This window comes from Myotis daubentonii, chromosome 18 (genome assembly GCF_963259705.1).
Source record: "Myotis daubentonii chromosome 18, mMyoDau2.1, whole genome shotgun sequence".
Taxonomy (NCBI): domain Eukaryota; kingdom Metazoa; phylum Chordata; class Mammalia; order Chiroptera; family Vespertilionidae; genus Myotis; species Myotis daubentonii.
The window spans coordinates 17,833,673-17,854,321 of record NC_081857.1 but is presented as its reverse complement, the minus strand read 5'-3'; the positions used below and the strand labels follow the sequence as shown (position 1 = coordinate 17,854,321).

The 20,649-nt window shown below is 38.6% G+C and overlaps 1 protein-coding gene and 1 pseudogene across 3 annotated transcripts in view; both read left to right on the top strand.

Moving 5' to 3' along the window:
- HMCN1 (hemicentin 1) overlaps nt 1-20,649 on the top strand; it is a 378,235-nt gene that overhangs the window by 167,629 nt on the left and 189,957 nt on the right. For all 3 annotated transcript variants that reach the window (XR_009449952.1, XM_059675580.1, XM_059675579.1), the window contains exons 11-13: nt 2,011-2,286; nt 17,643-17,784; nt 18,838-18,965. Coding sequence is in view for 2 of the 3 variants with exons in the window: in XM_059675580.1 (XP_059531563.1) it covers nt 2,011-2,286; nt 17,643-17,784; nt 18,838-18,965 (546 nt within the window). In the remaining variant the exon portion in view is untranslated. The remainder of the gene's footprint in view (nt 1-2,010; nt 2,287-17,642; nt 17,785-18,837; nt 18,966-20,649) is intronic.
- LOC132221051 (1-acyl-sn-glycerol-3-phosphate acyltransferase beta-like) lies at nt 13,982-17,003 on the top strand (annotated as a pseudogene).

The window sequence follows — 20,649 nt, the reverse complement described above, 5'->3', positions numbered from 1 at the left end:
AACCTGCTGGCCTCAAATCCACACCCACTTCTGAATCTTCCCTCTCATTGGCCAAGGTCCTCTGTGTAGCCACCCTACTGTGTGGTCTTCAGAAACGTTTTGATAGAGTGTGAACACATGCACATAAATAAACTCTTCCACATCTTTGGTGGGTCTTGTATGTTAGATTCTTAGAATCATGCCATGTATGTTAGAATCATACAACCTTAGCACTCGGAGGCGTCTTTATGATTACCAAATTCCGTCATCTCATTTTTCAGATAGGAAAAACAACAAGACTGTGTGTAAATGGGCTTATCTGAGGTCACACAAGTAGTTAGGGTTAGATCTAGGCAGCTTATGTTTGCTGGGTTTAGCAAATAAAAACAAAAGATGCCCAGGTAAATTTGAATTTCATATCAGTGTGTCCCAGGTATTTCATGAGATCTAGTTATACTAAAACAATATTTAATATTTATCCGGAGTTCAAATTTAACAAAGCATCCTGTATTTTGTCTGTCAAACCAACCAGACTTCAGTCAGAGCCTCCTAACATTGCCACATACTCTTACTTGATTCACTGGCTGTTTTCAGAAGAGATTTTAAAAACATAGCAGAATGACAAAAATACATTTTTTTTTTTTTACAATTTAAAATAGCTTATAGTCCTCTAAACATGTTTGGAAACAAGGATAAATAAAGGAAAATCTGGAGTATATACACATTTCTTTCACTCAGAGATAACCACTATGGTTTTGGCATATTGCTTCCAAATTTCATTCTAGGTTTATGATATTCATCTACACTTACATACCATTTTAAATAAAGGAGGAAAGTTTGAATATCTGATACTCTTTTATAGTTAAACTAAAACAGACATGTGGGTTTCAAGCTAGCATAGCTCACCACAGATTTTATTGCTGTATCATTACTCAATGGTGGCTTGCTACAGCAGATCATTGAAAGCGTTTGGGCAGAATGAGCTTTAAAGGGGCATTTAAATTTATTCTCAAACCTAATCCAAGTATGAAGTGACTCTAAAAATGTTGGTTAAAAAGTTAATTAGGAATTGGCTTTTGACCACATCTGAAATGTGCATGCATTTGTCAATGCCTTTGTGTACATGGCTCTGTGTATACAATTTCATTAAAGGCCTATTCCTACTGTTAGCTTGACCTTCTTAAATAAAAATGTTCCCATTCTTTCTGGGGGAACATTTGTCTTACTTTACTGTTGTAGTATTATATCTTCTTAATGAGATGATAACACTCCCCTCCTGCCTTAAAGCTGATACAGCCTTATCTTTGCCATTTCTACCATATTTTATGTGCTATTTTCTTTAAAACAGTGACTACTTATTTTAATTAAATTTATTGGGGTGAAATTGCTTAAGAAAATTATATAGGTTTCAAGTGTGCAATTCTGTGATACATAAATATTGTTTAAAAAAATCTTAAATTCTACTTTTTTTCAAAACTCAAAGATTTGACTTTTTCCACAATCCTAAATCAGCCTAGTCATATCTTTTGCGATGCTTCTTTTTATAACTATAGATTTAGACATGAATATACTTTGGTATGTAAATATGATCTAGCTTATAAAGCATCTTTCAACTAGATGATTACTTTCTTGAGGTGATGGACATATGTATTAATGAATAAATTCTGTTGTACTGCATCTTTTCTACTAGATATTCAAAACATACTAATTAATTTTTTTTTTTGATCCTCACCCAAGGACACGCTTATTGATTTTAGAGAGAGTAAAGGAAGAGAGGGAGGTGAAATTGAGAGATTGAGAGAAACATCAATCTGTTTCCTACTGGTGATCAGTCCCAACTGGGGACCAAACCCACAACCTAGGTATGTGCCCTGACCAGAAATCAAAGCGGCAACCTTTCTGTGTATGGGACGATACTCCAACCAACTGAGCCACACCAGCCAGGGCTACTCATTAACTTTTTACACCACCTCTCTAAGTGAGCAAATTGGCTTTTCAGTCTCTTGATTTGAATCTTTTCAATTTGCACAGAGCCCCCTCCAGTCATCCAAGTGCCTGCTAATGTTACAGTCGCTCCTGGAGAAAGAGCAGTTTTGACATGCCTTGTCATCAGCGCAGTGGATTACAATCTAACCTGGCAGAGGAACGACCGAGATGTCCGACTGGCAGACCCAGCAAGAATGCGGACCTTGGCTAACCTCTCACTGGAGCTCAGGACTGTGAAATTCACCGATGCTGGAGAGTATCGTTGTCTGGTTTCCAATGAAGGAGGATCATCAGCTGCTTCAGTTTTCCTCACAGTGCAAGGTACTGTGCTGATGGTAACTTCTGTGTTACAGTGTCTTTCCGTCTCCTCCTTTGGCCTCCATCCCCTTAAGATGGCTATCTGAGAGTGACATAACTACCCAAGCAGTTACAGTTTGAATGATGGGACGCTTGTGGAGCTCGAGTGGTCGGTCTAAAGCTGACTAAAGTGGAAAATAAAACATCGCGAATTAATACATGACTTTAAAGCTAACACAACTAATCCTAGTAGTTGAAGGCTTTTGTTTCAAGAGAATATAGATAGAAATTGTCTCTGGATAGTTTAATGGTTTTAAATTCTCCAATCTATCATGTGGATTTTTACCATGTTCATGGATTGGTAGAATCAACAACATTAAAATGTCCCTACTACTCAAAGCAATTTATAGATTCAGTGCAATCCCCATTAAAATACCAATGATATATTTCACAGACCTAGAACAAACGCTCCAAAAATAATCTAATTGTTTTAATAACTCATTCAAAATTTCCCCCCAGTTTAATTATATTAGTGTCGTATCTAACTAATGTACTTGTGTTGTTTTAATTAAGGTTTAAGTTGTTTCTCATCCTGGTTCAATTTTATTGAAACTTCAGCAGAGTTTTACTTTATTTATCTTACACATACACACACACAAAGAATGCATATTGAAGATAAACTAATGGTAAGCCAAACTTGAATTATGTCTATATAGGTTGAATGTTCTGATTGCTGAAAACAATGATTTAATGGCTACTAAAAATGTATATTACTCAGGACCAACAAATTAAGATCAGGGACATTCCAAAGTATCTTTTTCAGTAAAATCATACTTGGCTTCTAAATGGCTATAGACCAGTTGGCAGTCTTAATGTAATGAACAAATTACTATTGGCAGTGTTTCACGGTTAGGCTGACAGGTTCATTTCAAAGCCTTGAGGTGGGAAATCACTTACTTCTGGCTATTTGGTTGTGGTATTAAAAACAACTTTATATCATGTTTGAAATAACACTCTCAGATGATTTCTTAACAAGGTTATCTAACACACTGACTAGTGAATTTCAAGGCTAGATCTCAGAATATTATTAATGGCAGAAAAGCGAAACTACCTTGAGAATTAATAAACTGGTTGCCATCTGATTCTAGTTTTCTCACGGGTAGTTGAGTTATGTTCTGCAATCTGAATGTGTGCCTTTTGTTAGTTGATCCGGTGGAACCTCTAGGGAAACATTGCTTTATAAATGGTTTGGTACATTTCCACATGATAAACTGCCTAGATAATTTGAGTCACTCCAAGTAGAAACTTGAGTTACCAGAATTTTGGAACTATTTTTACTAAACTGATTGTTTCAGATAGAATGTCTAATGGCCTTCGGAAATCTGATCTTGGTTCTTTACCTGAAGTCCTTTAGAATGGGATTATAAAATAAGATCAGAGCCCTCCTTGTTTACCCAGGTTAACCTTTTCCTTGGTGTGAGGCTTGGGATTCTGCATTTGTAACAGACCTCTTAGATGGATTCATGGACAACACTTTCTGAAAATACCATTTGACTCTATTCTAGAGAATGAACCCTATGATCTAGAAATATATATATTTAAAGGAAGCCCTTGACTCTTTTCTTTTTGGTTAAATAGAGTAATTATTATTATTAAATGATTTAAGAAAGTATTGAGGTAAGATGTTACCTAATATACAAAACATAAATACAAAAACATGTGGCATTGCATGATAACTGGCTAGTCTGTATAATCTCTAGTGGTGTAAATCTGTTTAGAGGCATTATTTTATGGTCTGTCTAGCTGGCCTTGAGTTTGAGGGACCAGTTTGAATAAAAAAGGATGTTTTGAGAAGATAACAAAAATATATTCCAGAATTGATGAAAAATAAGAGACGAGCTAGTTGTAGTTGTCTGAATATATTATTTTATATACCTAGGATTATAATTTAGAGAATGGAATTTCATATGTAGGCATTTCTGTATACCATGCAGAATGATTGAAAGACCTAGTTCAGATCTGGGCTCTGCCATTTGCTGAGTTGGCACCCTAGAGCAAGTCACTAACAACTCAGAGACTCCTATTCTTTATGGACAAAATACAGTTACAAATAGCACAGTTTGTGAGGGTTAGATGACATGATGTATGTCATGAACTTATAAAAATGCTTGAATGTTTGTAGATTTATTGGACTAATTTAGTGGGTTGAAGTGTTTGCTCATTCCTCATCTGATCTATCTCTTCCTAGCAGCCCCTGCACTGTGAAAGCATGAGTATCTTTCCCCGGCTATCACATTCTAGAATTTAAGCTCTCCAAGATCTGGACATCTTTTTGTGTAGCTTGCTTAAATCCATCAGGCTTGACTTAATCTGCATTTTCTCATGGTTCATTATTGCTCGAAATTAACATGTCCCTGATGTACAGCTTCTCTGTGACAATTTCCTATGTACTTGACATGCTTATTATGTCACCATATCCCTTTCTTTTTCTATTACAATGTAAATAATTCTTAACCTTTCCCTGTAACTTCCAATTAAAGACACTCCAACATTTCTTTCTTCTAAGTACTAGAGAAATATGATTCTCTCCATTTATGATTAAAGTGCTCTAATATCTTCACACCAAATAGATGCCTTAAAAGAAAGACAAAAAGAAATAAAATGTATGATATTCATTTATACATTTTATTGCATGGAATTGGACCGTTATAATAGAAGCTTGCCCCTAACCATGAAGTCAGCAGAACACATTCGTCAGACAAAGTAACTGAATATTAAACTTTTCTCTTCATATCTTAGAATGAGTTAAGAAAGCAAATACTTCCATGGTCAAACTACATATTTTTTAGATATCATTGCAATGAATATTTGATGCAAAAATTCACTAAAATATTTGTCTTCAAATCCAAGGGCCTTCAACTCACTCCCTATTAGATCCTTAGTACAGAAGGCAACAAAAGCTTATATTGTATTTTAACAGAGCATCTTATTCATTTGTGCTGATTCATATCGGGAAATAAAACAACCAAGGCAGTAAATAAAATTAACTGTTGACAGAAAGCAATGAATTAGGGGTTTTCATTTTAAGTACATGATTTCACCCTATCTAAATAAAATCCACAGAGATGGCACTCGCATTCAAAACAGACATAAATATATATATGTCTCAGGTCAACCTCCAAAAATGAAAACCTTCACTGTATTAAAATGTCTAGGAAAAGAATGAGCTAGGGTATGTGGTGAAATGGCTGTGACCAATAAGGGCTACAAGGACTGCCACGGAGATGGTAAGACCAACCCCCAACAGATTTATGGCTTAGGAGAGGCAGGAGACCAGCTCAATCCAATATGGCAACTAATTTCACCTTGCGGCAACTCCTAGCTTCATTATAGGCTATATAAGGACACAACATGGCCAACAGAGCTCTTCTGAGAAGTCTCTAGCCCTCCACCTGGAAAACACTAACTATTCCTTATTTATTGAGTGCCCTACCCCTTGATTAAATGAGCCTCAATAAAACAAGTAAACTTCACTGTCTTACTTCTTCACTAATAAACTCCCTTTCATTTTAAATCCTATGCTGGTTCAATTTTGAATTCTTCCCTGCATGAAGCCAAGAACCCACAGTGGGTCGAGGACCTTCAGATGCCTGGACCTCTGGAACGCCTGCATCAGAAACAGTTTCGTTATTCAAACATGGGTATAGTCAGCTACACATCAAAATGTATTCCTGTGAAAATCGTGCAAAGGGAAACTTGAGGAAGATACTGCTGAAATTTTCGTGGCTCTCTTATTAGGCTATTCATTGTAGGAAAACCTGACTAGATTATCAATCAAAATTCTGCATTTTTTTTTCAAGCCCCCTTTGGTTCACAAAGGATTTAAAGCAACTTACTCTGTAATGTAATCCTGTGAAATTCCAGTCCCCTGAGCTTTCCAATATGAATTTTTGTACTGTGGAAAAGTTCTAACTTTACTCTTTAAGTTTAATTGCCCTACGACTCTTTTTAATTACAAGGAACTCCCTATGGTGGACACCTGTATGAAAGAAATTTTAAAGTATACAGAATAACTCCTGAAATTTTATAGATAGGAGATGAACCTCCCCAGTAAGTGGAACAGTCACAGGTAATCCTTTCGGAAGGCCAAGTGAGGTCATCATCTCAACACTTCCGGGAAATTCCATGTATTTAGGTATTTAAAATAAATTTCATACTTTTAGGGGGAAAATCACTTTTTAAAGTGTTCACAGAAAAAAAGTGCCGTATTGTGAACGAAGTTTCTGGATGATTAGCAACTGCAGGAAAAGAAATTTCGTATTTAGCAAGATTTCTCCGAAGTTACCTTTTCTGCTAGAAGAGTTTTATTCATTAAAGTAAGTTCTGCCGGGGTCTTGAGTTCCTCAGGAGTGTGCTGCCACAGTCTTTGGGAATAGGGGCCATATTTGAACAATGATGGAATTAAGGGGCCAAAGACTAAGATCGTTTATATTTTCTCTGCATACAGAAACAGTAAGTTAGCTCACTCGTCGGCACCTACAAATAAAAGTGATCTCCTGCACAAACAAGATAAGCGTGGTCCATCTCCATAGCCACAGAATGAGGGAGCAAACTTAGCCAGGGCAGTGCTTTGTAAATGAATTAACTTCAATTGAAACATGAAAAAGGAAAACCCAGGTGGAAGCATAGAATATGTAAGACCTAAAGTTACGAAGAAGTGCCACCACGGACACACTGGGTCTGATGTTATTTTATGTTGGTATCAAGTGGTAGATTCCCTTAAAGCTAATATATTTAAACAAGTTTTTCATTATTTTAAAAAGTAATAATTTTCTAGCCTGAGCTGGTACTGTTTCTCAGTTATCTACACTTGGAAAGAACTTGCACTGCTCAGCCTGCAGTAACAGAACTGTTGTCACCACCTTATTTTCCTAACTGGACTGGAATGACCAACGCATACATCTCAGATTAGCCTTCAGTAGCTTTTTATTATACAAGTAGAAGAATCGTTTAGGTTTGTGATTGTGTGAGGTGGGTTCAGCAAAAAGACAAGGTAACGGGGGAAAGAAAGCAATTGCTGTGATGCCTTGTTAGGCTCAGTAAAGAAAGAAGTGATGCTTAAAGGCATGTTCTGATAGATTGGATTTAAAAGAAGGTTCAAAGGAGTTGTAGCCATGACCAAGTTGGGGAATGATGTATGGGCATTAGAGAGTGACAGCTGGAAGGATGGGAGGTTGTGAACCTCAGATTGCACTCCCAACACAAATATTCTTTCAGTCGAATTGTGGGTCGCTTTCCTGAGAAGATTATTAAGGTAGCAAATGAATTTGTCTATGAACATAAATCAACTGTCAGATTATTGAATCTTTCCTTTTAAGAAATACTATGAAGATCTACTTTTATGTGCTTTGGCTTCTATGACTATTGCATATTTTGTAAAATTATCCCTTTTTGAGCACCATAACCATTTTTAAAGACTATTTTTTTTAAGAGCAGCTAAGTTACAGAGATTTCCCGTATACCTCCCACCCACACACACATGCATAGCCTCCGCCATTATCAGCATCCCCCACCAGAGTGGTACATTTATTATAATTGATAAACCTGTACTGACACATCATTATCACCCAAAGCCCACAGTATATGTTAGTGTTCACTCTTGGTGTTGTACATTCTGTGGGTCTGGACAAATGTACATGACATGTATCGATCACCCTCAGTGCTCTGCCTCTCCCACCCTGCTAATCCCTGGAAACCAGTTATCCGTTCTTTGTCTTCGTAGTTTTGCCTTTTCCAGAATATCAGGTAATCGGAATTATACAGCAAGTAGCCTTTTTAGATTGGCTCTTTCACTTCATAACATCAATTTAAGGTCTTCTATGCCTTTTCATAGTTGGATAGATATTTCTTTTCAGCCACGAGTAATATTCTCTTTTCTGATGTGCATAACCAACTTTGATAGTCAAAAGAAATCCTTGCCTAATTGAGCCTGGAGCAGGGGGGATTCATGTACATATATGTAAAGCTTTAATGGTATCCTTCCAATATGCCGTGAAATAATAATGCTAATTATGGTTTTCCACTTTTTTCTAAGTCACATGAGAGTAAGTCTAAACTTTAGCTTTCCCCTTTTATTTGGAAATTCTGTGGTTTTGGAAAATTGTTATAAAGAGACCCAGGAAAGAAAAGGCAATGCAAGAGTCAGTGCTAAGCAGCATTTAGCTGAAGATTTTCTAAGCAAGAAAGAATAAAACTTTAAAACTTCTATCCTGCTTATCAGTTATACTTATTGTTTTAATCTATTTTGGTTAATCACCCAAAGAAGCTCTAGAATTTATCAATTTTTGTTAAGGTAAAAATAATTAAATGGAAAAAATATTAATGTGTAAGTATTTTATACTAGGAATTATTTTAAATGGACATCAAGGCAACAAACATATCCTTATGTCTTATATTGGGAAAATAAGAATTGTACATATTTAAGAACTCTTGATACATACTTATTGTTAAGATTTTGTCATTAAAATAGAATCTAGCTTTTATTGTGTACATCTGACATTTTTGTCCATCTCTTATTAACTGAATTGCATAACCACACTGTAGTTTGGGTGTGAATTTTTTGCAAATCCAGCATATAATTCTAAGATATAGTCCTTGCCTATGTGTTTCATTGCCAATGCACCATCTACTGGTAAGTCAATGAATTGGTGACCTTCTTTCTGAGATTTAATAGACCTTTTCTCTAGTCCAGCACTGCCCAATAGAACTTTCTTTTTTTAAAATATATTTTATTGATTTTTTACAGAGAAGAAGGAAGAGGGATAGAGAGTTAGAAACATCGATGAGAGAGAAACATCGATCAGCTGCCTCCTGCACACTCCCTACTGGGTATGTGCCCGCAACCAAGGTACATGCCCTTGACCAGAATCAAACCTGGGACCCTTCAGTCCGCAGGCCGACGCTCTATCCATTGAGCCAAACCAGTTAGGGCAGAACTTTCTATAATGAAGGAAATCTGTGTATTTGTCCTAGGTGGTGGATACTAATTACATATGGTAACTGTGTACTGAAACAGGGCTAGTGCATCTAAGGAACTTGTTTTGAAATTTAATTTTGTTTTAGATAATTTAAATTTGAATTTAAATAGACATGTGTCCAGTGGCTACCATATTGGATGGCACAACCAATTCTAGTCTTTTCTGGAGAAAGAAGAAAGGCAGAAATAGCAAGAGCAGAATTTTAGGACATTTATTGCAACTTCCATGTAGATTAACCACTATCATAATTGAAGTATTGCCATTTAGGACTAATTTTACTTTTTGAAAAGGTTGCAGCCAGGTCTTCATATTCCCATTGATGAGGTGATTTGGAAATGTTGACTTTGAATCCATATCTTTGGGATTTCAATGGCCCTTGTCTCTTTTCCCAGGCAGTTGATCTCTGTTCATTTGCTTAGTTGGTTTTTGTTTTCATTCTTTGCTCTTTGGAAGCAATCTGTGGCCCCTTGTATGAACTCTCTTCTCTAGTAGGCATGGGAAAACTTTAAAATGTTAAAATATATTTTGTTGCCATTTCTACTCATTGAAAATTAAGTAGCCTTGCTGGTGTGGCTCAGCAGTTGAGTATCAACTCAGAAACCAAGAGGTCAATGGTCACATGCCTGGGTTGCAGGCTCCATCCCCAGTAAGGGGTGTGCAGAAAGCAGCCAATCCATGATGTCTCTCTCTCATCGATGTTTCTATCTCTCTATCCCTCTCTTTGTAAAAATCAATAAGAATGCATTTTTTAAAAGAAAATTAAGGACAAATTAAGTGAGCAAGCACATTTGTTCATTATCAATCATTCTTAGTGAAGTTTTTTTTACTCTTATTGTGCAAGCTTCATGCTTAAAAGTTAGTTGGAACCAAAACTAGCTGGATTAACCTCCCTAATCAGAAATGGAAGTAATGCATTTCTGAACAATGTGAATATGTTTTAAATAAGTGGATTGAGCTAAATCAGTAGGTAAACATCTGATAGGTTAGGACATAGCTATTAATTACAATTCTAAGCAGGCTCACTGTAACTTTATGAAGTTAGCTTTTCCTACAGGAAATACAAATATTTAAAAGAGCTAGAGATCCTGTAAAATAGATTTTACAGTCTGTACAATTCCATAGAAATTAGGTTCAGTCGTTAAATACTAATTATTTCTAATTTCTCTAATACCAACATTGCTTGGTATTAGATCATCCAACATTTTAGGGGATTATATTAATTACTCACAATTAAAAATATATTTTGGAACAGTTGTAAACCAGTTCTGCTATGTTTTTAGAAATATTAATCAAAATCCTACCAGTAAAGTAGAGCCCCTCTCATAAATCACCTCCTTTCTGAGTACTGTTGGTCTCTTTGTTCTGGTATCCTATCAAATTATTATTTTTTGCCAAACAACTTAGCTCTTAATGACAATCAATTTCAACTGTTCAGTTCTTTCTCCCCAATCATATTATATATACTGGGTGTTTCTTTTCTTAATCATAGTGCCTTGTACAGAGGGGGGAAAAATGCACACATGCTCGCTCAATAGATGTGTATTTCTTAATTGCCGAATGAATGTCGAAGTAACAATAACAGACTATAGGGAAGATTTGAGTCACTAACCTCATTTTTCATGTTCCCATGTTAACTTCCATGGCTTATTTGAATGACGTCACCAATTTTAGATTCCATTATGTAAGTACTTTCTTTTCCACTTGTAGCACATGTAAGCATATAACTGTTTACATTTAAAACCACATTTTATAACAAAATCTGTTAATTACCTCATGAACAATTTATAGAGAAGCCATTTTGAAAGTATTGTTTAAATTAGTTCACCCTAATTTAAAAAGTACGTCGTGTGAGTTTTGCAAAATTCTACGAAATAGTCTAAAGCAATTCATCACTTTTAAGGCGACACTGTAGCTGCTAAATTTCCAAAGAAGTTAAAGTTAGATTAAGCGGGGTAGTGTTTACTTACACGGCATGAGTTTAAGGTTTTGTTTAAAAGAGACTATTTTCCTATTTATTTGTGAACAGAAAAAAAGTCCCTATTGATTTTACTAGCTGTTCCCATAAGGAGGGTTTTTGAAGAAAGATGAACATAGGTATCCTGGTTAAATCTGAGCATATTCAGTATGTAACTGACATTTCTGCACAATATCATGCTGACACATGGAAATCAAAGGGCCAAAGCCTCCTTTCTTCTTCATGCCATGTCTGTGTGGACATTAGAGGCATTAATTTGTCTTCTGGTGTCAGCAAAGGGAGGCTGTCTGTCATTAATTAATCCATGTCACCAGAGAGAACATTGCGATGGAAAGGAAATATTTCTCAAGATGATTGATGAAGTAAGTCCCTAATGACCAGAATTACTTCACTAACTATGAAATGGACATGATCATAACCATATGCTCATTACATCATCATGACTCTTTTTAACATGGTCGAGGTGACATAGGTATGAGAGTGGTTTTTGCGATCAGAAAAATGTGTAAAAACTAAATTTCTCTACTTACATTAAAATTTCATATACAATTTTTAAAGTTTTATTTTATTTATTTATTTTTTATTGTGGTCTCATAAATTTTGAGTATCTAGAAATCTCTCAAATTTCAGAAGAATCAAATAAAGTATAAGTATCATTTACTAGTAGGATATTTTAAACACTATGACACTCATTTTATCATTTTTGTCCTACTTTATCATATAATGGGATATTAATAATAGCAAAACTTACATAGTGCTATTTTCATAGGCACTTATAATTCACTTTGCCAACTCACCATTAATAGTATGTTAAGGCACATAAGTCTTAAAGTAGTGTTTATAATTTAGTCTTAGTATCATAATCTATGTTTACTGCTGGGGTCCAACCCCAGCAGGTCCAGGAGTCCCGAAAGGTGTGGATGGAGTCAGCGAAGAAGGAATGACACGGAGACAGCGTTCAGTTGATCAGCAGCCTAGCCAGGATCTCTAGCCAGGATCTCCAGCCAAGTTCTGGTCTGGATCTCCAGCGAAATTCTGGTTAGGATCTCCAGCCAGGTTCTGTCCAGGTTCTCTAGCCAGGTTCAGTCACCAGGTTCTAGTCAGGTTCTCTTGCCATGTTCTATAGTCAGGTTCAGTCCAGGATCTTTTGCCATGTTCTCTCGCTAGGTTCTGTCTCTAGGTTCTGTTGCCAGTTTCTGTCCAGGATCTTTTGCCATGTTCTCTCCAGCGAAGTTCTTCTGTCTCTAGGTTCTGTGTAGGTTCTGTCTTCTAAGTTCTGTCTTGTTACATCTGTATTTATACCAGTTGATTCCAATCCTATCAATCTCTATTCCAAAGGTTAGGGCGTTTCTTATCTCCATTCCAGGGAGTAAAGATTATGTAGCTTAAGCATGATTGTTCGTAGTTAAAGTGATTAATTACCCGCCTGGCACTTAGTTAAAGGGTTTTATTCCCTCCCTAACTTCAGGGGAAAATCCCTACCTGGGGAAACAACCTTTCTCAGAGACCTTGGTTAAAACACATAGTGCCAAGAAGGTGAGCAAACATATTAAGAACAGTATGCCATATATGCCAGGTCCCTTGAAACAGCAAGCAGGGACCGGCTCCCGGCAGTTTACCTTTTAAAAATCATTGGGGAGACATTTTTAAAAATGTATATATTTTGCTTTTGTTATGCTCCTATATAATAAAAGTCTAATATGCTAAGTGTCCGGTTTGCCGGTCGGCTGTTCAACCAATCAAAGTGTAATATGGTAATGCTATGCTAAGACCATTCAACCGCTCACTATGATGTGCACTGACCACCAGGGGGGCAGTCAACCAGTCGCTATGACATGTACTGACCACAGGGGCCAAATGCTCCAACCAGTAGGTTAGCTTGCTGCTGGGGTCTGGCCAATTGGGACTGAGTGAGATGGGCCAGACACGCCCTGGAGCCCTCCCGCAGTCCCTACCTGGCCTGCCAACCTCCTGCATTCCTCCCCAGCCCTGATTGTGCACTTGTGGGGTCCCTCAGCCTAGCCTGCATCCTCTTGCAATCCGGGACCCCTCGAGGGATGTTGGAGAACTGGTTTCGGCCCAATCCCACAGGCCAGGCCAAGGGACCCCACTTGTGAATGAATTTGTGCACCGAGCCTCTAGTTCTGTGGTTGGCAAACCGCGGCTTGGCAAACCACGGCTCGTGAACCACATGCGGCTCTTTGGCCCCTTCAGTGTGGCTCTTCCACAAAATACTGGCTCTTCCACAAAATACTGACTTCCTCGCATGGGCCACGAAGTTTCAATCGCACTGCATGTGCGTGCCTGCACATGGTATTTTGTGGAAGAGCCACACTGAAGGGGCCAAAGAGCTGCATGTGGCTCGCAAGCCGTGGCTTGCCGACCACAGCTCTAGTTGAAATGTAAATGATGAATTAAGACAGAGAAGCATCGATCAGATGCTCAAACCTCAGAGGGACGGTGGGGGAGGGTGGAGGTAAGGGAGAGAGGTCAACCAAAGGACTTGTATGCATGCATATAAGCATAACCAATGGACACAGACACCAAGGGGTGAGAGCATGAGCAGGGGGGAGGGCAACGGGGGGATAAGGACACATACGTAATACCTTAATTAATAAAATAAAGAATGAATTAATGCTGCAAAACCGTATAGTGTGCCATGTTCCCGTTGCTTTATCAAATGAAAAGCAAGTTGTTATTTATAATGATGGTGTTGACGGTTGATGATGGTGGTGGGAATAATAATGATGTTGACGGTGTTGATAATGGTGATGAGTGTGGTGATGAAAAGAGACTGAAAACCAGCTTAAAATGCATTATTTCTCTTAAAGGCAAAAATTGGACCCTGGCCTTTGACAGAGTTGAACTATGGCTCTTTAATTCGTTGTTATTGTTCCATTAAAACTTCACTAAAATGAGGTGTTTTTTATTCTAGGAATTTAAAAAAAATTTAGCTACTGAAATAATTATGTGAAGTCTATCACATCCTTACTTAAACTAATCATGCAAAGGCTTAATCATTCTGACCATCTTTATTTAGCTATTATTTGGTGGAAATCCAATTCTGCTTCCCTGTTTGTCTACATCCTGTCTGATTTTCTTATCATCCGCAGGAATATTCTTCCCGGGGCAATGGTAAATTTCTCACCTTCTGTGGGGTGATGTCATCCCATTTGTATGTTGCACACAGACTTATTTCGTGACCCTGAGCAACACCCTATATCCAGGCTTTATTTGAGAAACGACCTCTTAGCTCTCTGCATCCTGGTTTGGGAAACTGACATTTATTTTCACTTTGATATCTGAACTACAGAGCATACCAGTGGGATTCTTGCTGGGAGAGATGCCAGGTCAGCTTTGGCAGACGCCATTGGAAGGCACCACATTTAGACAAAAATCCCTAGAGCGGCTGAATCTTTGCAGCGATCCTATGTCAAGACCTGAGAAACATTTCATTTTCGGAAGTTGGGGCTGAATAAGCGTGGGTATTCCGTAAATTCCGAAGAGAAGGAAGTCTCCATTTCCCCCCTCTGCCCCTGAAGCTTGTCTGCAACACCCCCACGGCCTGTGTAGTCCAGCATTTCAGAATTGATGGACTCCAGATGGAATTCCAATTAGAACTGACTGGCCATGGCCAGTCTGCCCTTGACCTCACACATTTCTCCAGCCCTATGTTGACCAAGAAGAATCTATGGAATAATGAGACTATCAACCAAGTCCACAGGCCAGAACAACCCTTAGAACATTAACTTCAACAACCATTATTTCAAAAACACAATGTAAACAGGGAAAAGGGGGGACAGTTGTAAGCTGCTAGCAATTAGGAAGTAATTAGGTTTGTTCAGTTGTGCAGCTGCCTAGCCTAGCAGTACCACTGTATCTCTTTCAAATGCATAGGAATTCCACAGACCAAATGTTTCTCAGTGAAATTCAGCCACAATTTTCAGACTAATTTATAGTGAAGATATGTCATAACTGTATCCAGATCTAACTGACTAACTGAATTTTTCAAATTCCTTTATAGTAAAGACCCATTTAAATGGGAAGCTGACACCATGCATATCTGCTTGGCTTATCAGTTTATCCCAAATAAGTTAGCACAGAGCTTGGAACTTAAAAATTGTGCAAAAAAATAATGTTATTTATTTATTTTTGTTGATACTCATGACCACTATTTCAAACATTGTGAAAAGGAATTTCCTTTTATTTATCTTATTGAGTAGCGGATATTTACATTAAAAAATTATTGAATATTTTTTGATGGTCCCGTCTTTGAAAATTAAGTCTTAGTAGTAATATAGATGGAAATGTGTCATTGATTAGACCAGATATATCAACATCCCAGCCACCCCAGATAATTTTTGTATCCTTTTTGACAGTAAATTTCTGATTCAATATTTTATTTTCAAAACTCTTTCTGCCATAAAAGTGGAATACAATTGGAACTTTGAATAATTAATATGTTTTGAATAATTAATATGTTCTGTGACTCTATGAGCATGAGGCAAATGATCCTGAGAGGCTGGCAGACATAACAATCCTCAGAGCCAAATTACAGGTTAGGAACGGCCCTGTATTCCATCAACAGTTTTAAGTGTCTGTTATTTACAAGTCACTGCATAACATGCAAGGGATGTTAAATACTGTAGAATATAAGGGAATACGGAACAATACGAAAGACTTAGTCTCTACCTCAACAAATTTATAATCTAATAAATAAAAAAGAAAGAGCCGTTCAAACAAAGCAGTCAGTAGTCAGGATAAGTTGTGGCTCCAGACCTGTGTTCAGAATAAGAAAGAGGCCAAAAGACCCCATTTGGGGACTTTACCTGAAAACAGGTTTATAGTGAAGTTCCGGACTAGCAGACAAAAGCCGGTGGTCAGCTGGTGGGAGGAAGGAGCCACAGGGTAACCACTGGAGACACAGAAACGTGACATCAGGGTCATATTTTGCTCTCAAAGAGAATTTATTTCTGCTTTCATTACCTGATGGGGATCACTGCGAAGGCACCTTCCTGGTTCCCACCATGGCACAGTCGTCTGCCTGCTGCACCATCGTGGCCGGATGGTGAAGAACATGAGCATCACCAGCTGGTCCATCCTGTCCTTTGAGCACTTATATACCTTCAGTTTGAGGTAAAGGGGCTCCAGAAGCTGGAGGTGGACCCCTGTGATTTCTAACCACCAGAGAGTCCTGGGCGTGACAGGCCTCTTGGGGCCCTTCCCAAGCACTGTGTGTAGATGGCCCCAAGGGAGCGAGTCTTCATGGGGCCTATGGGCCTGACAATGTACCTCAGGGCGCCTTCTTCACCAACCCGCAGTACTCCGGGACTACTGTGACCGTGATGGGCAAGAGCAGGGTCTGGAAGAACCTCAAAATGTGGGTCTACCCCTAGAGCACATGGAGCAGCAGTGGGGACCTGCCACCTTTCAAGAAAGGTGTCTTCTACCTGGCTCCCCAGATCCAGGTGCCCCTCATCCCTGAGGTGTACTCCACCTTCTACAACCCAAGATGAAGTTCTTCACCCAAGGAACAGTCCAGGTGCAGGTGCTGGAGGCCATCCCCACCTGTGGTGGCTGACATTCCCAAGTGCATGGACACCTGCTACCAGGCCATGAGGACCACCTTCTCTCACATGTCCAAGACACCCCAGGAGAACAGGGCCACCGCAGGGCCTGGTGCCCAGCCTGCCCTGCGGTCAAGGCCTGGGGTTACAGGACCTGGCTAGTGAACAGACAGAGGGCCCACACCCCTCCACCTCCCAGATGCCAAATATGACTGTATCCCACTCCTGCAGCTCCCCTGGCTTTCATTCAAGCTCCTTCCTGTCACTAGCCTTGGACCCAGGCCCCTGATATCCCTCAAAGGAAAGTCAGCTAGACCCTCCCCAATCTCTGAGGGCAGGGCTGTGCCCATCCTCATGCCTTCAGGATCAGGAGTATGTGCAGGTTTTGGGGTTCCAGATGGGCAGAGCTTCTAGGGCTTGGAAAAAATGGCCAGAGGTAAGTCCTTCCACTCTCCTGCCCCAGGCCTGTGGGGTGCAGAGGCAGGCTCCAGGGTCCTTGCCAGAGCCTGCAGCAAGCTCTCAAGGAGAGGAATGGCTCTGGGGGTCCAGGACCCCTGTGCATCCTGGGCCTTGGAGAGTCAGAAAGTAGAGTCTGCCCCTTCTGCTGGCCTTGGGGTGCAAGTCTGCTGAATGGGTACTACACTCAGTTGTTTGTTACTTTTTATAAATGAACTCTTGGAAGTGCAAAGGGGAAAAAAGTGGAGGTGTGGTGGTGAGAAGTCTGCCAGTTTGCTAACTGAGGAAGCTCCTAAAATCAAGGTAAGTTGGCATTTCATTGTATATGTTTCTTTTTATTTGCAGAACCGCCCAAAGTCACTGTGATGCCCAAGAACCAATCATTCACAGGAGGATCTGAGGTCTCCATCATGTGTTCTGCCACAGGTTATCCCAAACCCAAGGTCGCCTGGACCATGAATGATATGTTTATCGTGGGTTCACACAGGTACTGGGTTTGTATCATGTTCTTTGTTTTTACTGAGTGAGAAAAGTGAATGAAATTTCTGGACAAAACTAATCTGACCAAGTCCCTATGGTTAAGGGAGGTTTGACCAAAATCCATGCCTTTAGATTTTCTAAATAGGCCAGGAAATGTCAATAAAATAATAAATGATTAATCTGTAGAACTTGAGGTCCTGACGTCTTGAATTTAAAAGCTGGGATCAAGTGCTTTCCAATACTTTGTGTTCAAACATAACACCATGACACTTGGTTTGCCTTGAATATTTGAAGTGAGTGTGGTCCTGGGATTTAACAGGAGAGAGTGGAGGCAAAGGACAGAACAGTAGCTCCAGTTGAAGTGTGTGCAGACATCCTTGGTAATCCCTGTTCACTTTCGCCATACTCCATTGAAATATTTTTTTTTTCCTACTGGATGCTTTTAAAAGACATTGAATCCTCTCATGCTCCCAGAGTGTAATGAGCATGTGGAACGTAAACAGTGAAGTTTCCAGCTATTGGGCTTCCGTTACTCCGGGTTTGGCATGAGGAGCAGGGCTCAGGTGTGAGCCAGATTCTATTCCTAGACTCATCAGTGACTCACTGTGTGACACAAAGCCTTGCATCTCCCATGTTTTTATTTTAAGGAACCGTTTAGCATAGTGGTTCACAGAGAACATGATTTCTGGGTGCAAATTCCACGTCCTCCATTTACTAAGCCTAACTTTGGGTGAGTTATGGAACCTCTTTGCTCATCTGTAAAACAGAGATAATAATAGTATCTAACTCATTGGGTTGTTTAAAGATGCAAACCATTAATACATGCACAGCTCCTAGAGCAATCCCTGGCTCACAGAAGTACTGGATACATAGGACCTATTATTATTATTATTATTATTAATTATTAATATTACTCTTCTGCGTGTAAAATGATAATGCTAATCATTTCTGCAGTCAGTAGCAAAACTATAACTCTAAAGTATTTGAAGATATTTGGAAGAAAGATGCCTTGAGACTGTTATTAGGGTATTTTCTATTTTATTTATTTTTTTGTCCACAGATATAGGATGACCTCAGAAGGTACCTTATTTATCAGAAATGCAGTTCCCAAAGATGCAGGGGTCTATGGTTGTCTGGCAAGTAATTCAGCGGGAACAGATAAACAGACTTCTACCCTCAGATACATTGGCAAGTATAATCAGTTTAAAAGGCAATGAAAATAGGACGGATGTCATGTTAAGCAAGATTCCTAATCTTTGCTGAAAATTAAGATTAGGAATGAGTTATGCCTAGTCTTTTAATTTATTATTCATTCTCACACAATGATGAAAGCAAACATTGTAACGAATTTAAGTTAAAAGTCAGGGAGTGAATAGCTTCATTAGTCAGCAGAATTATCAAGGAAGCTTCCAGAGTGTGGAAGAGTTCCAGATTACGCAGAGTTCTGTCCTTCCATGGTTCACCTGGTCTCTGTAGTATTTCACTTGCTAATTAATCAATCCAATATATTTCCTAGTTTACCTCAACTTCTATTTTATATTTCCCACTTGCGTTCAAAACTGTTTCTAACATTTCTGTCACAAGTAAATGTTTATACCATTTATGTTATTTATCTTGTCTGGATGTTATTTTCAATTTTCATCTTCAGCTTTCCCCTCCAAACTCAAATATTTATCGAAGATGTACCTCATGACAATTATTCTATAATATAACATTCCACAATGTAATAGAAGAAAATATATTCTAATATATAATGTAATCTAATATATGATGTAATCTAATATTCTAATATATGTTTCACAGTCCAGTAATATATACTATGTAATAGAATATTTTTTAATTTCGTCTTCCTTAAATAAACAAAGGACAATCGCATACATGTTCAATGTTAGTTTGTAAACTGTGAATAATTAATGGCTAGCGATCCTCCTTTTCATTCATTCTTATTTGCCATTCATAAGGTAGTGAAACAGGCAGTGGAGAGGAAGGGTGTAAAAGATCCATAGTAAACATTGAGAGTTATAGTTGGTGTGTATAGATGAGGGAGGTAACAAAAGTGGCATAAATATTGCCCTGAGAGCTGGGAAAGAAGCGGTCTCATTTCTAGAAATGGGCAAGGCACATGGCAAATAAGTGGAGAAGGAAGAGGGCTCAGATTTAGAGATCATTTAAAATGTTCCCAGAACACGCAGATGGAGAGGGAACAGACTGCTGGGAATGCAGAAAGGAGATTGAAACAGATTCTGCATTGCAGAAACAAATTTTGGTTCATATTTAAAGAAGCCAAACTGTTGGACCCATTTATTTAACTTAACTTATCACCCGGAATATGTAAAATGCGGTGCTGGAGAATATGGAGTATAAAATTTTTAAATGCATGTTACCCAGAGTCCTTACTTTTCAAGAGCTTGCGTAATGGGAGTGGATACACTTAAAGAAATAGAATCAGGCAGTCAGTCAGCTAAGTCTACAATGGAAGTTAGGCAGAACAGAAGACTAATTTCTACTGGGGAATTTGCAAAGATTTCCCAAAAGACACAGGATTAAAGCTCAGTCTGGAAGAGTGAGTGGGATTTAGAGTTGTGACAAGGGACATTTCAGGCAGAGGAAACAGCTTTAGCAAAAGCAGGAAGATAGAGAGTAGGGTGTGGTCTGGACTGCCCATGTAGGTCCATACCTTGTGATAAGTAAGGGACTGTCATGGAGGGTAAAGCTATGGCTGGTTATGATTTTTGAAAACCAAACTAGGGAATTATGAAAACCTGAAGGTTCTCTAATAGAGGAGAAATGTGATTTTTGAGAAGCTATCTCTTGGCTTTGTTTAAACAAATCGCAATGGATGTTAGAAAGTTCTAAAATGTCCAGTTAAGAG